At 46.6% G+C, this 20659-nt stretch overlaps 1 protein-coding gene, 1 long non-coding RNA gene and 1 pseudogene across 2 annotated transcripts; 1 reads left to right on the top strand and 2 right to left on the bottom strand.

Moving 5' to 3' along the window:
• Positions 1 to 4338: 4338 nt before the first annotated feature.
• On the bottom strand, positions 4339 to 6717 carry LOC101772340. The gene is made up of 3 exons (XR_215408.2): positions 6584 to 6717; positions 6147 to 6443; positions 4339 to 4639 (listed from the first exon to the last, which is right to left on the bottom strand). It is a non-coding gene; the product is annotated as an uncharacterized LOC101772340 (long non-coding RNA).
• Positions 6718 to 8189: 1472 nt separating this feature from the next.
• Positions 8190 to 10697, bottom strand: LOC101786774 (annotated as a pseudogene).
• A 343-nt stretch (positions 10698 to 11040) lies between these two features.
• LOC105914585 lies at positions 11041 to 11828 on the top strand. The gene is made up of 3 exons (XM_012846840.1): positions 11041 to 11230; positions 11345 to 11610; positions 11712 to 11828. Exons 1-3 carry the CDS (start codon positions 11041 to 11043, stop codon positions 11826 to 11828), a joined length of 573 nt encoding a protein of 190 aa, XP_012702294.1.
• Positions 11829 to 20659: the final 8831 nt, after the last annotated feature.

The following is a 20659-nucleotide window of genomic DNA, read 5'->3' as shown; positions in this document are numbered from 1 at the left end:
GATCTTCCTCTTATCCAACAAAGTAAGGGTGAGTACAAAAGTACTCAACAAGTCCAACCACACCCATAGAGAGAAATAACAAGAATATGCATAAGGTATAACAAGGATCAGGTAGGGGTTCATTTACGATAAAGCTAGATTTTACCACATGCAAAAGTTTCGTTTTTAAAGGGCTTTTCACAAAGCATTGTTTAATAAATCAAATTAATTGACTGGGGTTGATCCTATACAAGGATCCAAATTTTAATACTATCGGACTTCCCATTAGCGGTAGCACACCCATCCGTCTCATCTAAGTACTTTCTTTTATCCCTTCCCTGAAACCCATTTATGTTCCTTAAAACACTCAACACATTTATTCATTGATAAAACACAATGTAGTCATGATTGAATTGTAATAAAGTGATTAACAAGATCGTAAGCATTCTAGCAGCAATTATCATCCAAACAGAGCATATCATATTTAGAGATAATCCTAGGTCATCAAGGAACAACCATAGCAATCAAGGGGTGGCTCTCCAACTAGATTTCATCTAAGCAATAAAACAATATATACAATTTATAAAAACGGCCAATAGGTTGTGTATGAAAAACTAGGATAAATCCGCATTAAAGGGTGAGATTGGACTTGCCATCTTCAAAGCCTTCCGAAAGCTCCTGCTCGCGGTACGGGTCTTCCGGCTCCGGCTCAGAGTCCTGGCCTTCGTACTCTGGCTCGCGGTACTGGCCTCCAAACTGGTTCTCCTCCTTGGTCACTCCATCAGCTATGGCGACGCAGGTGCAAAAGATAAATAAACACAAACACAAAATAAAATAAGCTCAAACAGATAGGAGAACAACTGGAATAGATAGAATATAATTTTAGAGGAATTTGGGGGAAAAAATCAAAGTGAATCGGAGTTTTGAGGTGTGAGATATGGCTGTGTAAAGATTAGCTACTAATTACAAAAATAGTTTAACATAACTGGACAAAAGCGTTAAACGAACGGAGGCTTCACGGGTTTCTGTTTGTACGTGAGTGGCCTGGTGGTGTTTTGGGCCCACATGTCAGTAGCTGGCCCAGGATTGATTAGTGTTTTGGCCTGAGAAAGGAAGTAACAGAGAGAGAAAGACACGGAGGAGCCTCAAGCTCGTTCGCCGTAGGAGGCGGCCGAAGCTCACTGGAGTTTCACCGCATGATGATTCCGGCCACCATTTTCCAATCAAGGGCACGAGGAGAGAGAGGAGTGGATGGGGAAGCTCAGCATAGGCTCACCTCAGGTAGGGGCAGCTTGGAGAAGGAGATCGAGGTAGCGTCCCGTTCTTGTGTGGAGGAGCAAATAGCTTGATTTTAGGGAGGGAGAAGGTGGGAGGCTCGGCGACTTTGGGATGGTGTCGGAGAGCAGCTCGGGGTGGCTTTTATAGGCGCCGAGGGTGGACCTGTGCCAGCGGCTCACCTACTCGCCATGAATGGCGACTCTATGGCGGTGGCGCTGAGGCGACACGGCGTTGACAGCGCGTGCGACGAGGTGGCAGCGGCATGGTTGAGGTGGGGACGCGGCAAGGGGCCGCATGACGTGGTGCTGGGCGGCAAGGCGTGTGCGAGCTTGGTGGGTTTTCTACGAGTGGAGCGAGCAGGGGCAAGCGCGCGTGGTGCATGGTGGCAGCGAGCGGTCATGTCGTGGGGTCAGGCTGTCGTTTGAGCAGAGCGAGGGTGAGCGCAGCGAGAGGGGGGGTCTGGCACGCGAAGCTCCGGCTTTTGCTCGGCTCGTGTCACACGCGCGAGAGCTGTACCGGTTACGTACTAGGCAGTATGCATGTGAGGAGAGGGTGATGGTGTGCATGGCAAGGGGCTTGCGTCTCTAGCTTGGCATGAGCTGCTTGCGAGCGAAGCTTGTCTCTATTTGTGCGGGCACAGGCAGGAAGTATGAGTGAGAGGGATTAGAGGGAAATGATTGATTAATCTGATTGATTGTTGGCTTAGGGAGAACAAAGATAGAACCAAGTTAACAGCTGCACTAATGGAAAGAGAGATTAAGCTAGAGATAGAGTTTAGATGGAAAGAAAAGAATTGAGCTCGAGAGTAGTTTTGCAATATTTTGAAATTAGATTTTAAAATAGGTTTTGAAGTTTTTGAATTCGAGTGATTTTTAGATTTGAATTTTTGGGCTGTTATACAAGATCGTGATTGTTAGTCCGAGAGCTCGTGGGCTACTACCTCAAGAGACCCAGACTAGCCACCACAATCTTAGGCCCAAATCAACTAGGCCACAATTCAACCAAGGCCATGGGCCCACAATCTTAGGCCCAAATCAACTAGGCCACAATTCAACCAAGGCCATGGGCCCAATGGTGGAAGAGAGACATCCATCTTATGTATTGCGATGTCTCTCTATAAATTTTGAACGTGGAACTAAACCTATAAACCCATAAAATGTAATTTCCTTATGCTACATAATTGTTATTTTGAATGGAAAAAAATCATGAGTTAGCTTGGATCCATATCACCTCGTTTTGTTTGGCTAATTGATCACGAGAATACGAGGCATAATCATGAGTATATGTCGAGGTATTATTGTTCAAACACGTAGAAACTAGTTCAAACCACGGAGTCCACTGCATATTTAAATACCGATCGACTTGCATGTTTTTGGTTCACCCACCAGTCCACCACCAAACATAGATTGTTATTTGCTCTTACGTTTGCTTCGCCTTCACACTGAGTGTATGTTGCTCAGTCATATGTGCTCCAAGGAAACGTGTGCCGGAGTTGGTGCCCGCCAACACGCTGCCGCGCCGGCCGGCGACGTGCTCCCGCGCGGCGTGGCCATCAGCAGAGCACTGCCGGCTGTCGGCTGTCGGCTGCCGGCTGGACTGGACGCTCTGCACTGCCGGTTGCCGCAGCGCAGCACCGGCGCATGCCGCTGTGATCAGTGACCTCGGGGCATAGCAGCGGAGAGCGTGCCCAGCCGAAACAGAGGATGACAGGGCGATGGCGATCGCGTCCACGCAAAGAAGCAGAGCAAAGCCAAACAAGGTGTCGACATCCACGAGCAACTTTGAAGCTAAACCTCCAACTTCGGTTAATGCAGTGTCCTGCTATTCTGTAGTTCATGTGCCACGCCATCACTCACAACAAGACTTTTGGCACTTTGCTCGTTGGATAGTTCAGCAAATGGCATGCACTGTGTGGACAGAGAACAAAGTTGGGAAGCACTCAAGATGTAGTTTTACTGCTGGACTCTTTGAAAACTCTTCGTGTCGAGACCTATTACAATGTTTCCCACTTAAAAATTTGATTTTCATGTAAGGACAAAATGTGCAGAAAATGTATGAAAGGATAGCCATATGCAAGCTGAGTAGGGCTTACCGTATTAGTTTTCGCAATGGTTTCTCAGCACAGAAGACAACTACTCAACTAGTAATATGCAGTAGAACCACTTGCAGACGTAGCTGAACAATCATGAAGTAACTCGCGGAAGTTAAAAAATGCTTTTCTACTCGAATGAGATGTCACCGTTCCAGAACTGACACATCAGATGATAGGAACTGACAAACGAAATAGAGCATAAAAAGCAACAGATCAGTATGTCAAATTGATCTTGCGAAACTAGTATTTTCGTAGAAAAAGATTCAAGCAAGTACTAGTGTGTCTTTTTGGTTGAAAAAAAAAACGAACTCTAAAGCATTACAGCGGAAGACAGAAGCTAGCTGAAGCTCAGTTCCACCAGTTTCATTGCAGTACTACACTGATTTCAATTGACATTAGGCAGCACTGGCCTTTTAGGCAGCCACTCTACGGCGACTTAAGACTATTTGCCGGCAAACTGCAATAAATCACTGAATGCATTAGCATCTTCGCAATGTTGAAAAGTGACACGAGCTTTATTTCTAGCATTTTGATCAAGGAATATACAAACTGAACAGCACTTTGATCCTGCTTGCCATTTCAGCACACAGCAAAGCAAGCAGAACACATCCATCGCATTCACGCTACAGGTCGTAACTAGTAAGCAGCGGGGCAAACCAAAACAAGGGCCTGTTCGCTTCAGCTTATAAGTCGACTGAAAAGCTGAAACGGCTGATTTGTTGTGAGAGAAAAATACTGTTTGATGGCTGATAAGCCGGTTGAATAAGCTGAAGCGAACAGGACCACAATGTCAAGATCCATTTAGAGCCATGTGCAATTTGCAAGCCTGAATCTATCATCTATGTACAAGTTATTAGATTGATGTAGTGCAGCCACTGCCATTACTCAGCAACAGAATTTGCTCAAGGAATAACACAGAGAAATAGACATGCACAGTGTAGCACAAACAATCTTAGGAAGCGACTGCCTCATCAGTAGCACAAATACATTAGTTTGAGTGCTCGATGTTATTTGGACACATCATGTTCAATGGTGATAACTAAAGAGCCATCATGTTCAAAATTGATATGTTTTAGATGTTTAAGTGCAGAAAATTTATGAGGAATAGACATATCCTTGCTGATCGTTCAGCTTATTAACTTGCACAATGGTTTCATCACAGAAATGACAACTGGTAACATGACACGAGCCCTGTTACTGCAACGATTTGTAGTTAAACTAATCATCACTTCACTTGCCCCAGGTGAATAGGAACTCTTCTACTCCAAGGAAGCGTCATGTGTTCCAGAACTGAAATAGCAACACAATAGAGTGTCAGTTTAACATATATATATAGGAATCGATAGTCAAAATAAACAGAGCAAAAGGCCAGCAACACATCCAATCAAATGAGTATATCAAGTTTTTGGCTAAAATATTTCACACTTCGTAAGCAGAAAGTCGTTTGGTTTATATAAATTGAATAGGCAACAGCTACAGCAGAAAGGAGCTAACTAAAATTTCAGCTGGTGCAGCAATTTTCACTGTAATTATAGTGTCAGTACAAACCATTCTACTTGATGGAAATAAGGAAGCATGGGGTTTTAAGCACCCACCCTGCAGTAATTACAACCATATGCGCAACAAAATAAGAAATGATCAGTGATCACACACCAAAGTTGTCGTAAAGTTTGAGATCAAGCCATATTGGGGCCAAATACAGCCATCGATAACATTTACATTCAAACTTTGACCGTGTAGAATAAAAAATGACATCAAAGTCAAAAAATATGGTTTAAATGGAAGATCAATGGGTGAAAATTATTAGCTACAGCTGCTCCAGTCAATAGGGTTCATAATGTATCAGTTTCCATAATGTATAGAATCAAGATAACATCATGAAGTATCTTAGTTTCACGTTGACCTTAGCGCTTAGGATAGATAAAAAGAGACACCAACTATTTCAAAATACAGATGAATCAAGTTTAGTTCCAATCACTAAAAGATAGTACATAATTCATGCAGCTAATAATAACATGAGTTGTTTGCCTATCAGAATACTATATCCCTGCCTTAAAAACTACCTTAAAGCAGATAGACATGAGCAAATTAAGCGAAACCACACAGACAAGATTATACAGCAATAAGTTCATGAAGATGAAGAATATATTTGCATAAGTTCACGATGAAGAATAAATCACTTCTAAGTTCTAACAAAAAAGGGGCAGTGAACCACTTTAATCTCCATGCCTTAAAGGATTTACTGGCGAAGAGCCAATGGTGGTGGCAAGCAATCTCACTAGCAACTATGTAACGGTTGCAATGCCCCAAAAAATACTAGCCATTAGTTTACAAATTGGTAAAGTGCGAACAGAATTGTAGAGATTAAATAGAGAAGATTGCATGGAATGGAAACTAATAAAGCAAAACAACGTAGTGATTACTGACTACTAAAGAATTCCCCCTGTCAATTATGCACTGAAACTCAACAGACATGTTATTGCCCTATGCATCAATTCTTAAAAAATTTGTAGCAAAAGAAATTTAACCATGGTTCATACAAAAAATACCCACAAATCCAAACATACAGGTAACATCAGAATCTTGTCATCACCACAGGGGTAGTGCACATTTCACACAACAGTACCATATGATACAAATAGATGCAACATCCTACAAGGTTTCCATGTTAACTTCAATTCCTAATGAACAGGATCGATTAGCAATTTATGAACCATCAACCAAGAGAATTTGATTACGACATGCTCACATAAAGGAACTACTGGTGACATTGTAAAAACGAGGAGTAAAGGGATACCTTAGATTATTCATGCGCCAAGTTGTTGCAGTAACATGGACTTGGCAGAACTCAGTTCGCCGGAGCCCTCAGCAGGATAATGGCCAAGTTCGGAAGAATGACCCAGCAGAGTGTAACCGAGGCAAAAATGGTTCCAAGATCACCGAGCCCGGTACTAACCTTCTCAAAGCAGGAACCCTTTGCCGGCACAAGCCAATGAACCGCCATGAGCATACAACAGAAGAGGATAACCAGCAGAGGCCCGGGAGTAAGACGGCCATCCTGACCGAGGCCAACCCGAGCAGGAACAGAACGGCGCTGCACGATGAGGCCAGCAAAAAAATGAATCCACAAATCGTGATTCAGAAATCGCTCGTGGTCATGATCCATGAAGGAAACCAGATCGTGGGTATTATTGAGTATTGACAAGGAGCGGGTGGATCCAATCCAGGCAATACCTCGCGTGCCTGCTGGGCCGGCGGAGCAGCATGAGCGACGTTGAACCTGTGGGCCAGCCGCTGGTAGGCGAGCGGGAGGAGCAGCCCCATGGCGACGAAGGCGGCGTAGGAGGCCTGCTCCGCGAGGACCACCGCGCGGGAGCCCTCGCCGCGGACCCAGCGCGCGGCGACGGCGGCGCCGCTGGCGGCCTGGTTCGCCCACATGGCGGCGACGATGGCGAGGGGCGCGGCGTCGTCGCCCGCCGGGAGGAGCCCGCGTAGTGCATCCATCTCCCCCGCCGCCGGCGCCCTGGGCTGATCCACCGTTGCCGGCGGCGCGAGGAGTGGAGTGGTGGCCGCCGCTGGTGCCGTCGAGTCCGCCATGGGGAGCGCCGAGCGCGAGCGCGAGCGCTAGGTTCTTCTTCGCGAGGGCGGAGCGCGTGAGCGGCTGCTTTGCTGTGGCCTCGATCTGGGGTGGGAGTGCGGGTGGGGAGCTGCTGGTTTTGTGCTGGCTGCGGAGTGAGTTGGCGTTCGCGTGGCGTGTGGGGACCGGAACCGGAGGAGTAGCCCGGAGCGTCGCGTCGCGTCGCGCGGTGTCCTGTCCGGTGCGTGCGGCGCGTGCCGTGCGCCCGAGCCCAACGGAAAGTAGCCGAATTTTGTTGGCTTGTTAGGCAAAAAGCTTTCGTGTTCGTATCATGTGATACGAACGTTAGCCTCGCGGCTCAAGGCAAGGCAACATCACCTAACTTGCCACGTTACGTATCGGCGGCCTCGGGGCCGGGGGTCGGGGCTCGCCGCCGTCGACGCCCGCGCAGCCCGCCGGAGCGGCCGGTGCCGACCGCACCTACGTCGCCCGGGCACGCCGGCGTCCTCGCGTCCGCTACAACGCTAGCTACATACACCGTCCTGTCCGTCCATAAGCCATGCGAGCAGGCGGCGCGGGCATGCGGCATGGCCTAGGCGTACGTGCTCGGTCGAAACAGAGGATGACAGGACCACGGTGATCGCGTCCATGCAGACGGGAGCGAAGGGTCGCTTCGTTGTTAGAGTGCGGCCGTCCACGGCAGGTCTTCTCAGGTCCAAACCAAAAAGGTCGTGTAGGCCATAAGCTTGAGATCTTCTACACTAACACTGTTCCGCAACTAATCAGTTGCGCAGATTGCACATGAGATCAAAAACACAAGATCGTTTTGGATCCAACAGCAGTTTCCAACGCCGAATCCAAGACCATCTTGCACCCAATAGCGCCACACACTGCCACAGTACATTTCATGAGGCGCATACCATAACTCGTCAACAGAATTTGCTCAATGGAAACCAAAACAACAGCCCAGCAAGGCAGGAACGAAAGTGAATCGGTATCACATACGGCATTCAAGTCTTAACAGTACTTAGGCTCGCTTCATGCACATGCGAGTACGCGACGACTCCACATGATGGTTCTCCATGTTCCTGCCACAACTCCACACACGGTATGTTCTCCAACCTCCCCCAAAAAAGGATACCAGCCGAGGTTCTTTTTTTTTTTGAACGAACTACCAGCCGAGGTTCTGGGTTCAACTAAGTTTTAGTGCCAGGATCGGAAATTCGAATATCGGAGTCTGGAGCAGTATAAGCGCGCGCGCACTCAATCCAGCCTCCCAAGCAAGTACGCGACCTGGACCTCCTTGGTGAGCGGCATGATTCTCCTGTAGAGTCCGGCGACCAAGCTGGGGTTGATCTTGAACGCTGCTGGGGCGCCGATCTTCACATCTTGCCCTAAGATCCTGGCCTTCGCTTCAACCCTGCGCGCTCCACGGTCTCGTATGTGAGGAGTTGCATGAGCTGAACGGGGTCCTGAAATTTGCAGAACGTGACAAGAAAATAGGCAAGTAAGTCATTTGAATTATCTATTTGACCTGAAACTCTGCAAGTAAAACCAAAAAAAAATCGACATAGTTGGTGTGGACATGTTAGCACGATGCAGAAGCACAGGCCTGGGCTTTTATAGCTGGCTTGTAAGCATCAGGGGACGCTTGAAATTTGGCCTCTGCCACAAACTTCCCATAGTGGATTCTTTTAGAGAGTGACTGAATGACAAAGCAAGGAACAGCGAATAAGCGCCAGACTATACAAATGCAAAATTGCACAAGTCACCAGTGAACATCAGCATAGTACTGTGAAAATGGCATCACAAGAAATTATGGCAATAGAAAACCTTGCATGGGTTGCTACTTGAAGATGTGGTTCGACTTGTTTGCTAAAATATATTCTTTTAGCCGAATGGAAATTGCAGCAGAGTTAAAGGAATTTTCACAATAAACTAGTTGACTAGAACACAAGCAGATGTTTACCCAAAGTATGTAAGTGGAGTAAGAGGATTATTTGACATGAATATCAGATGTACCTGCAAGCAGGGAGTGTCACAAAGAGCACTGGATCCATAGTTACCTTAGCTTCCTTCTTTCGCCAGTCTTGGAAGAAGTTCATCGAAATACAATTTCCAAAGCTTTGTGTTGATATTAATAGAATCTGCAATGGGATGCAGAACCTATGCAAAATATAAGGGCGAAATATGAATCCATCTGAAGTTTACTAGCATGGTCATAAGATATAGCATTATGAGCCTTGCAATAGGACACTCCAAATGCAGCATAAACAGATGTTTCATGTCACAGATGGACTGTGATGGCGCAATGACAGTGCTTGTACAATAACAAGATTCATGCAGGTTAAAGTGTCAAACCATCAAAGGATTAAATTGAAGCAAATGCTAAGTCATCATCAATGAATGATACACGCAATGCTACTTTCACCTCTGCTCCACGCCTCCACCTAAGCTAGGTTAGGAGCTTTTGCATTTACTCAATGTCAAAAGAGCACATGTTGCAAATGAGAGGGCATCTATTTTAGAGCTACAAAAACCAAAAGAAAGACCCTTTGCTTATTTCAACTCAATGCAAAGCAATATGACAAAGAGCTATACAGCTCATTCTGTGATATATTGGAGAAACTAGAGTATCTTAGTAAACAGGGAACATTTTCAATCTCTCTGTACATGTATCTAAGGTCCATAGCATAGTGCCTGTCCGTTGTTCACTAACTGAGCATTGCTCAATATATGAGCTCTACAGGCCTTTTAAGTCAGGTGCTAAACAACTGTAACCAAAAGCAAAGTCATGTATCTACCTAACCTATATGAATAAAATGATATACTAACCTGCAAATAATGGTGGGCTATATTTCTTATGCTGGTGAAGAAACTACAAAATCATCAAGAGAAGCATTTGACAACCAAGAACAAGCATTACCTTGGGGTATTGCATAGGTGGCAACATGTCTCAGGCAGATCATCTGGAAAGAATGGGTGCTCATCTGGGCTCTTGTATCTCCCAACCTATATTAAAAACATTAGCATATTCTATTCTTCCAAGTAATGATCAATTGTTTTTGTTTAAAAACTCCAAATGGATTCACCTGCACATGGAGCTTTTCAGTTTCTCTAACCATATAATCAACCAAAGATCCTTCAAAACCATCCATGTGGAAAAAACTGCTATCATATGTATCAGCATTGTAACGATACTGGGCTTTCTCCAAGGGGCCGAATATGATGCTGTCTTCTAGTGTAATCAAAATTTGTCTGATGCTATCCAATGTCAGTTTTTCACTTCGATCAACCCTCCCTTCCTAACAAAAGTGCACCATTAATAAAAAGAATGGTCAGTTCCTTCAGTATAACCAAAACTGGCTTTCATAAAAGGAAAGCAATCCAGGATAACATAAGAGTGTTAAGTCTTTCTGTAAAAAAGCAATAACAAGGTTAACACCCAGAGTGCTCCATGTCAATTCCCTCCTCAAGATTCCACTTACGTTTCTGAAATAGTTTCACCGAAATTCAACGAACCTTCGTCGCAATGAAACTAAAACATATGAGTCGTCAAAGTACACTTAACTCTTTACCACCAAGTCGTCAAAGTACACTTAAATAAAACATATTATTGGTGGAAGTGGCAAACAACATAGCTGGAAATTTCCACAGTTTAGTTACAACAAGGGAAACATGTACAGGCAACAGCACGCTTTTGGCTCGAGTCATGACTTCCAAGTTGACTCTACCACCAAATAATTCAAGTTCACAGAATATCAACACCATGTCCATTTTCTACACAGTAATAAACTCTAGGTTCTCAGAAGGCAAATCAACAAGGGATCCCCCAACTTCTAAGAGATAAATCCAACCACCACAAAACAGCCAGCCGAAAATTGCCTATACAATCACCTTAAAACAGGGAAGAAAATTCGGTGGGGATGGTCCACAGAGTTCCTCCCGTGCGGACCCGTGTTGGATGGCTGATGCATGGACATCCCAGCAATCCGACGATTTCTATGGACTCGGCTCCCAGCACTCGGATGGATGCGGCTCTACACAAGGACAAGGCTCCCTCGGCTCTCCAGGCGTGATGGTTCCCTTCCCTGCGGCTCAGCTCGCAGCGCGGATGAGGGTGCACCTGTGCAGTGATACAGCTCCCGTTCTCCCGCCTCCGCCTCCTTCATCCGCTGCCAACAGTATCGAGTGTCAACAGTATCAACAGTATCCGCTGTTCCTCAACCTCATCATGTACGTCGTCGTCGCGGCCATCGCTGGCTGGGCCATCAACTACAACATCGACGAGAGCATGAACTCACGTACTAAGCCTCCTCCAGCTCTCAATGCAAATTGTCTCTGAGATTTTTTTTTTAAAAAAGCGTATGTGGCCGCATCCATGTTGAATCTGTTGTTCGCCCCTGTGGGTGTTCCAGTGCAGGGAGCATCGCTGCCGGTGTGCCTGTTCCCGATCTACTTCCCGATCAGCAACCTGGCGACGGGGTTCTTCGTCATCTTCGCGCTCATCACGGGCGTCGTCGGCATCTCCACCTCGCTCACCGGCCTGCACGACGTCGGCCAGGGGTTCCCAGCCAACATGATGTCCGCCGCTGCCTCCGCGCTCATCACCTGGACCCTCACCCTCCTTGCCATGTGGCTGGCCTGCAAGGAGATCAGCATCAGTTGGAGGCCCGCGAGCCTGGTAACGCACGGATCCAAGGGCCCTTTTATTTGTTCTGTGTCCTCTGCTCCTCTCTTGCACAGTTACATGTGCCTATCGCCCTATCTCTCTGTGCTGTGCAGAGAACCTTGGAGGCGTTCACCATCATCCTGTCAGGGACGCAACTGCTCTATGCCGGGTCGCTCCACGCAGGCGCGCACGAGGCCATCGTCGCGACCCCCATCGGTGGCAGGGTTTGATAGTGTGACTGAGGCAGCAGCGGATGAGGGAGGCGGAGGCGAGAGAATGGGAGCTGTATTACTGCGCAGGTGCACCCTCATCTACGCTAGGAGCCGAGCCACAGGGAAGGGGAACCATCGCGCCTGGAGAGCCGAGCGAGCCTTGTCCTTGTGTAGAGCCGCGTCCATCCGAGTGCTGGGAGCCGAGTCCATAGAAATCGTCGGATCGCTTAGACGTCCATGTGTTAGCCATCCAATGTGGGTCTGCACGGGAGGAACTCTGCGGACCGTCCCCACTGAATTTTCTTCCTAAAACAGCCACAAAAATGTCAATTCAATCACCACAAAACAGCCACAAATTGGATGCCTGAATTCATGAAATCTGTATCTAAAGCACAGATGATCGGATTCAAGAGGACTACTCGCAGAAACGGAAACGCTAGACCAAATCTCCCAATCGATAACCAGCAAAATCCAAATCTGACTCCAGGATCAGCACAAGAAATTACCGCACTACAACCAGCCACACACGCGCAGGCACAAACATACATACCTCCTGCGGAACCAAGCACAACAATCGTTCGTCACAGCAAAGGATTTCTAGCTACTGGAAGAACTAATCCCAGAAACGGAAGAAACGCTAGAGCACCAACTCCTCCTAGTTCATAACCAACGCAGATCCCAGATGCCGTTCCAGGATCAGCACAGAAAATTAATCACCACACTACATCCATACCTACACGCGCACGCACAAACCCACGGAACCCAAACCCACATGCCACCCCACGGAATCAAGCGCAACAAATCAAACAATTACTAGCTACTCAGCTAGAAGGAAGAATCCAATCAGTATGTACTTGGCCACGGGGGTCGTGGAGTTGCTGGCCACACGCAGCGCCTTGGTCCTGATCGCTGCCGAGCCGAACCCGAAGCCGACGCGGCTCCGGCCGTGCGCTCCCCGGTGTGCGGGCGACACCGCCGCAGCCTTGGCGGCCACCTTGAGCTCCATCGCCACCAACCACACCCCGCTACGAGCACCTGGGAATCTAGGATTCGGGACCCTAGCGGGAGGTGGGAGGAAGAGGCTGGCAGGCTAGGAAATGCCGAGGGATTTATTTGTAGGTGGGGCGGACGGGCGATGCGGGGGTGTTCGAGAGGCGATGGACTTGGAGGAGAAGTAGGTGGGATTTGTGTTGTGGGAGTGGGAGCCAGCCCAGCTTCCAGGAGGAAGGGGAAGGGATTGGAATCGGGCCCACGGGGTGTGGAAAAACAAACTTAGCTTCTTTCTGCGCTATGAAAAACTACTCCATGAGAAGTCATCATTAGAATGGACCCTACAAATTTGCCAAAAAAGAGAAATAATTAACTCATTTACCATTTTTGTTGGTGTGGCAAGCCACCTCGTGCCAGCACGGATCGACCATGTGAAATGACCATACTGCCCCTACACCTCGTACTACCATTCCCATTACGTTGCTCTCTCCTTCCTCTTTATCTCTATGACTGGTGGGACCAACTCATCTTCTTCCACCTCTGGACTCTCCTCCACCGACAAGCTTAACACACTCCCTCCGCAGCCGCATCGATTTCGTCCGCAACACCCAGAAATCACCGAGGTCATAAAGGTCATGGCCGCCGCCAAGGTGCAGCGCGCGCAGGAGGCCATGTCTCCTCCCACCCCTTCTCGAAGGCGTTGTTGGAGGTCCTCTACAACATGAACGAGGAGATCCAGACAGAGGACATCGACCTGCCGCTCACCCACACCGCCCGTCAAGAAGGTGGCCCTCATAGTCCTCACTAGTGAGCGCAGCCTCTGCGGCAGCTCCAACAACAACGTGCTCAATAAGGCGGACTCCTACATCGATGAGCTCAAGCAACTAGGAACGCACGAGGCTAGGCTTAAGGGCGGCGACGAGAGTGAGGGCTAGGAGCTTGGGGTCGGATTGGAGGGTGGTACATGGTGGCGGGAGACAGCACACAGGGCTTGGCCAGAGCGCTGCGGCAGCATACGGCACGTGCATGGTCGGGCTGGAGGGCAGCACCGGCGGCCGCCACATGGGGTGGACGCACGTGGGCTCGAGCATGTTGTGCCATGTGCCGGAGCTGTTGGTGCCTGGAGACCACAGTTCTGCAACCCCTGCCGCCCTGCCATGAATTCGTTGGGGCCTCGCGGGAAGAGGAATGGAGCAAGTGCAGGAAAGAAGATACAGGGAGCTAGTAGGTAGAAGGAAGGTAAGGGTAGAATTGTCATTTCCTATGGTCGATCCCTGCTGGCACTCCGACGTGGAACGCCACGTCGAATAGAATGGAAAATATGTTGCTTAAAATTCTTTCATGTGGCAAATGTGTAGGTTCCATTCTAATAATTACCTCTCAAGGAGTGGTTTTTCTTATGATGGCAAATAATTAAATATCACTCTCAAGGATGGATTGATTGGTTGTAACATGTAACTTTGAAATTAGACATGAGAAAACCTCGGCTAGGCAAGGTAGGCAAAAATCTTGATTTCTTTTGGACCTAAAATCTCGACTCAAGCCCGCCCATTAACTCCACAAGGCTGACAAAATCAGGCCCAATTTGGGCTGGGCTCGGGCTTGGGTTGGGCTGCACATCTTTTTTCTATGTAAATGTAATTGATTTTATTATTCGGGCCGGGCTCGAGCACACCCATTTTTTTGGGCTATGAAAATCAGCACCGCGCGCCGCCCCTAAATGGTTGTCGGGCTGGACTTAGCTCGTCGGGCTCAGTCCTGGCTGTCGGGGCGGGCCTCTTTTGCTCAGGTCTATTTGAAATGTTGGAAAATTATCACCACTTTATTTATATTATTTGTTAACCCATTTTTATAAAATTATTCCTTTTTTATAAATAAACTTGGCTGGAGTTTTAGCAAATTTCCTGAAATAGGTCCACAATCCAAGATTGAAAAATTTTGCCATTGAATTAATTAGCACAAATCGGTTACGTGATGGATGTTCCGTACAACTCAATTTTTGTACAACTAGAAGTGATGGATGTTCCATACTATTTTTTCTTGCAAATAGATGAGACGTTAGCACAGATGGGTTAGCTTTAGACCCGTATGAGGCATGAATAAATTTTCTCCTTAATTCCTATGAATATTTTTGTCAAGAAGTATATGTTTGCCAACGTAGCACCATGTTGCCATTGCCATGTCGGATCTAAAACCGAGCAAAAAGGTACGGACCTCCGATGAATCGTTTAACATGTTTAGCGTATCAGGTTTTGTTTTTGATAGCTTGCGAACCTACCACTGCTTCACAAAATAAGAGAAAGAATCTACAACTCAGATTAATATAGCGACACAGCTTGATGGAGCACAGCATACTGCACAGTATCATAATCAGAAACAGAATTATGTTCAAAATGATAACTCAGCAATAGACGTGCACGGTGTGCAACGCAAACAAAATCTCAGAAAGCGAGCGACAGTTTCATCACTAGCTTGACTGCTCAAAGTATCAGGGGCACTGCTGATAGGTTAAAGGACTACCACGAGCTTTTCACCTAGTAGAGTTCTGAGAGAATTCCATGTACAAACTATGGGATCGATGTTTGTATCCCAGCTGAGCATAAGTATATTGGTTTCTAGTTTTTCACCATGGTTTGAGAGCAGAAACAACTAATAGTAACGTGTAGTAGTTTAAGGACTAGCACTTGGAGATTGTTGAACTAGTCATCAAGTAACTTGCAAAAGGTAAATTGAAGGTCTTGTGTTCCAACGAAATGTCACATGTTCCAGAACTGAAATTGTAGCAATAAAGAGTCAGCTTTACACAAAGGAGTTGATAACTAAAATAAATCAAGTAGACAAATAACAGATCCAAATATATAAATTCCACCGGTGAAATAAATTACGCACATTGAAAGCAGTAGACTCATTTGGTTGGTAAAAATTGAAATCCAAGGCAACAGCTCCAGAATTAGGAGCTAACTATTGAAATCCAAGGCAACAGCTCCAGAATTAGGAGCTAACTAGAATTTCAGTTGGTGCCATCAATTCCAATCTCCACAGTACAAAGTCAGTCTATTTAATGGGTATTAGCAAGCAAGCGTCTTAGCCACCCCTGCATGTAATTACAAAAATATCCTGCAATAATTAACTCAATTATCACGCACCAAAATTGTTCTAATGGTTGAGAGATTATGCCATGTATGTACTTCGGAGAACATGCCCACTTAATTCTACATTCAGCTATTAGAGTGTCATTTTGATTCTACATTTGAGAGTAACATGAATATGATATTAAAGTAGACAGAGACAATTAAACAAACAATCAATAGGCAAAGATCATTAGCTACAGTTGCTCAAGCTAAAGAACATAGTCCATACTTCATCGCAGCATATCCGTCTAACAGACTCGACACCCAGCTCGGCTGATGTAGTAAATCCTCAGGATGACTATAGTGCATGGGAACTATGGAGCCAAAAATAGATCCAAATGAATTTTACTCCTCAAATCTACAGATGACCACAATTTAATTCCAGTCCCTAATAGACTGATTCGTCCGGCTATGACTGAATGCCTATGAATAGTGTATTCCTGCACTAGTCTTTAAAACTACATTAAAAGAGTTACCTGTGCACTCATGTAGTCAGGATCATTGGCAATCATATTTCAATCCTTTGTATATTAAGAGCAGATAGTTCTGAACAATTTAAGAAAAGAATGCAGTCAAGATTATTCACCAATTTGCTTAAGCTCATGGTGGAGACTATATCACATATATCTGCATGACTCAAACGGACAACTAAAGTTTATTTCCATGCAGGTTCAATACCAAATGCCCAACAGCTGACAATGGTGGCAACCAATCTTTGTAACAAATGTTTAACAATTACACTGCACCAAGAATGCTAGCGGACAAGTTTGCATGTTGGTAAAGGGTTAATCACTTTGTATTATTGCATTTTACATTAATGTAGTGTTTGGGTTGCTAATGGGTTTTAGATATGAAAATAAAATGGGGGTACGAATGGGTGGGTATAAGATAGGGATATAAGTTTTTTCCTATTCCCTTGTTTGGTACGGGATAGGTATGGGATGAGGCAATAGATATCAAATTACAATAATGCCCTTCTAAAAGGAGTAGTAAAAGGAGTAGGGAGCCAATCAAAAGCAACATAATTAGGGGCAGCATTGAAATTTTGCACAGCTACTCATATCCCACCCTCAACCTTGGGTTATAAGGTCTGGGGAAAAGAAGTTTTCATATCCCATACCTAAACTCCCTCCTATCCCTAACCCAAAATACAAACAAGGGAAATGTTTTTACCCACACCTCATTTCCCTATCCCACCTATTGGAATGGCAATAATTTAGTAGAGACTCAACTAAATTATTGTCATTCCAACAGGTGATGAAGCTAAACAGAAATGTGTTGCTCACTTGCACAAGACAATGCACCAATACTTGCATACTTTGTTCCAAACATTTGCGCGCCAAATCAGAAATGTCACTACCATCTGAGACCAAATTAGTACTAACCGAAGCTCTATACTTGCATATTCCCACCAAATTTAAGCCACAAACATAAATTGGGATGCAATAGGCCCCAATTAAATCAAGTTACTACTGAACATGGTAAGCAGATAGCAATGCCAATCATCATAAAACAGAATTTGCTTCCAACATGCACAAATCAAGGAACTACTCGTGAATTAATTGGTGAGGAGTCACCTTGGACAATTCAGCCCTCCAAAGCCCTCCCACATGGAGAAAAAAGCTCGGGACAAAGCTGAAGCACGGCGTAGCAAAGACGACAAAACTTGCAACGTCCGTGAGCCCAGAACCAAGCATTGCAAGCCAGCAGCCGTTTGCAGGCGCAAGCATTTGAATCAGCAGACCCAGCAACATGACCAGGGCACAGAAGCCGTAGACCATCACTTCCAGAGAGCTGGGACCGTGGCTGCCACCCTGACGGGGACGCAAGCAATCATCAGTCATCACCCACAACATTCGGAAGCGAGGCTCAGATACGCTCGTAATCACGAAGGAAGAGTAACTAATTGGGGGCCGGGAGAAATGGCCGGCAGCGTCAAGGGGAGAGAAAAACGCGGCAATACCTCGCGGGCCAGAGCACGATCCCAGGCCCTCCGGTACAGCAGCGCCGAGGCGAGCGGGAAGAGCACCCGTACGACGAGGAAGGCGACGTTGGAGGCCTTCACCGCGACGACCGCGGCGGGGGAGCACCGGCCAAAGGCCCAGCCCGCGGCGATGGCGGTGGCGTTGGAAGCGAAGCCCGCCAAAACGGCGCCAACCCAGACGAGGAGCAAGGCGTCGGCGACGAGCGAGAGAAGCCCGAGACGAGCCGCCGCCCTTGCGGCCTGCCCCGACCCGGCGCACGGAGTGGAGCGGCCGCCGCCGGTGCCGATGCCTCGGCGTCCGCCATGGGGAGGGGGAGGTGGGGCCCTGGAAGCTTCGGCGGGGGCGGAGCGCGCGAGCGGCCGCGGGGGACGGCGGGCGAGTTGGCTGTGGTGTCTGGTGTCGCCGTGTGGGTGGTGGACTGAGTTGGTGGGTGTTGGTGGTGGGGCGCGTCCACGTCGATAGGTGTCGTGCCGGTTTCGAGCATAGGATTCATGGGCCGCGGCGTGACCGAACCGAAACGAGCCCAATTTCTTCGGCACACGCTAACTAGTTTGTATGTGTTTTGAACAATAATACCTCGACAGATTCTCATAATTATGCCTCCGTACGTATTCTCATGACCAATTAGCCAAACAAAACGAGGTGATATCAATCCAAACTAACTGCGCAAACATCCTGGAATAGTGCATGATTTTTTTGTCCATTCAAAATAAATAATATGCAGCATAATAAAATTATACCTTATAGAGTTTAGTTCCACATTGAAAATTTGTAGAGAGAAATCGTAATATATAAGATGGGGTGTCTCTCATCCATCATCAGATGACTAGTTGATTTAATTAAATTAGGCCTAAGGCCGTTGAATTGTGGCCTAGTCGATTTGGTCCCGAGATTGAGGTGGCAAATCTTGGCCTCTTGACTAGCAATCACAGTCTTCGGATCAAGCCAACAAGTATCATAATTCAAGCAAAGCCTTGCGCCTAACTCAAATCAAGTCAAAACATCCAAAAGACTAACCTATGTTCCATGATGATGATGATGATTATTATTTTACTTCGCCTAGAGAGCTCAATTTTCTCACTTTATACTTCTTTCGTTCCAAATTACATGTCGTTTTGACTTTTCGAGGTTCGTATGAGTCCAAGTGCGGACTTCTAGTTCACTTGTTCATGTACTGCCATGACCATAACAGTTCTATGCTAGAGCACAGCAAGAGTCACCATCATAATTTGCTGAAAGACCAACGGAATTTGCTAAAACAGAACACCAAAATAACTTGGCATCAGGCATGTGGGCAGAGCAAACAGAATCTTAGCATTAGCACTTAGCAGAGTAAATATACAGCTTCAGTGGAATAGTATCGACCAGGTTTCACCTCCCTTTAGCACGAAACTGAAGTTCATGGGATGTTTAATTTCTATGCATAAACTGTATGAAATGTAGGCATATCCTGTCTGAGTACGTTCTATCAGTCTCCACAAGAGATTCACGACACAGAGAACAACTGGTAAGTGGTAACATGGGTTTATTAGTAGCCTGGATCCTTGTTATTCCTAGCCTTGAGCCACTTGTAGTTGAACAATGAGCTAATCAAGTAATCATCATCAAGTCACTTGATCGCAGAAGGTAAATGGCATGTGTTCCCAGAACTGAAATTGGCAGCAGTAAAACATCAGCTTTACACATAGGAATCGGTAATCACAATGGATCGAATAACTAGCAACATATCCAGCTATATCCAAATCTGATATCAAATTCTTTGTTGAAATGGAATGCAGCACTTTTACAGTCTACACTAAAATTACTACCAGTGATTAGACAACTAAATAAATCAGCACATTGTTTGATGTTGTGTCAATTCAGTCTTCACAGCAAGTGCTAAAGAATGCAGCCATGCACATTTAGTTCACCACACAGCCAAGAAGCAAACTAAACTATGGTGGAAGTTTGATTAGGGTAATCAACCACTCGCAGGTTTTGATGCATGGAAGCACTAAGCATAGCCCCATCTTGAGGCAGCAAGGAATACAGTCCTCCATTTATCAAACTATTCCATCCGTTACATGCTAATAAGAGAGCAAGAAGATTGACAGGGCTAGTGGTCATTTTAATCAAATTTAATATTGACTTAACCAGTCAATGAAGCAAGTAAAGAGTACATTCGCTGTGAGATTCACTAAATTCGTGGAATAGACTATTCCCTGTGAACAAAGCAGTAATGCCGAACATAAGCATACAAGACTGGACAGCAATTTTCAGAAACTCTGCACCTATTTGGATGCTGGACTGGGTGGCACCGTGACAGATATATCCATCGATCGAGCATGTGGTGAGTTTACAAGAGTCAAACCACAACTGATGAAGGCATAGAGAGCGAAGAAGATCGTATTATACCTTGGATGATCACACGCTATGCTGCCGTAGAACCGCTGCCATTCGCCGTAGCAGCCATGTAGCCGATGACCATGACGGGGAAGCTGTAGACGCATGTCCAAACACAGAACAGGAAGAGCACCAGCTCGGTGACGCTCACGCTGCAGCCACCAGTTCTCTGCCCAGCCACTGCACGCCGGCGCCGCGGCGGCGGTGGCGGTGGCGGTCGCGGTGGCGGAAGCGGCGGCGTCCTCCTCCTCCTCGCCTCGTAAGCACGGGAGATCAGCAGGGCGACGAGGCAGAACATGCAGATGCCGACCGGCCATACGTACGCCTCGTCGCTCAGGAAGCGCTCCACGGCGGCGTTCAC

The sequence above is a fragment of the Setaria italica genome, chromosome VI (genome assembly GCF_000263155.2).
Source record: "Setaria italica strain Yugu1 chromosome VI, Setaria_italica_v2.0, whole genome shotgun sequence".
Classification (NCBI taxonomy): Eukaryota; Viridiplantae; Streptophyta; class Magnoliopsida; order Poales; family Poaceae; genus Setaria; species Setaria italica.
The sequence above is the reverse complement of the archived record's forward strand: the minus strand, read 5'-3'. Positions and strand labels throughout refer to the sequence as shown.

What these genes read in the sequence shown, in the direction of transcription:
- LOC105914585 (XM_012846840.1), top strand. Translation starts at nt 11,041, where the DNA reads ATGAGGGTGCACCTGTGCAGTGATACAGCTCCCGTTCTCCCGCCTCCG. An exon ending in CGACGAGAGCATGAACTCAC is followed by an intron (nt 11,231 to 11,344) that starts GTACTAAGCCTC and finishes TGGGTGTTCCAG; the next exon opens with TGCAGGGAGCATCGCTGCCG. An exon ending in GTTGGAGGCCCGCGAGCCTG is followed by an intron (nt 11,611 to 11,711) that starts GTAACGCACGGA and finishes TGTGCTGTGCAG; the next exon opens with AGAACCTTGGAGGCGTTCAC.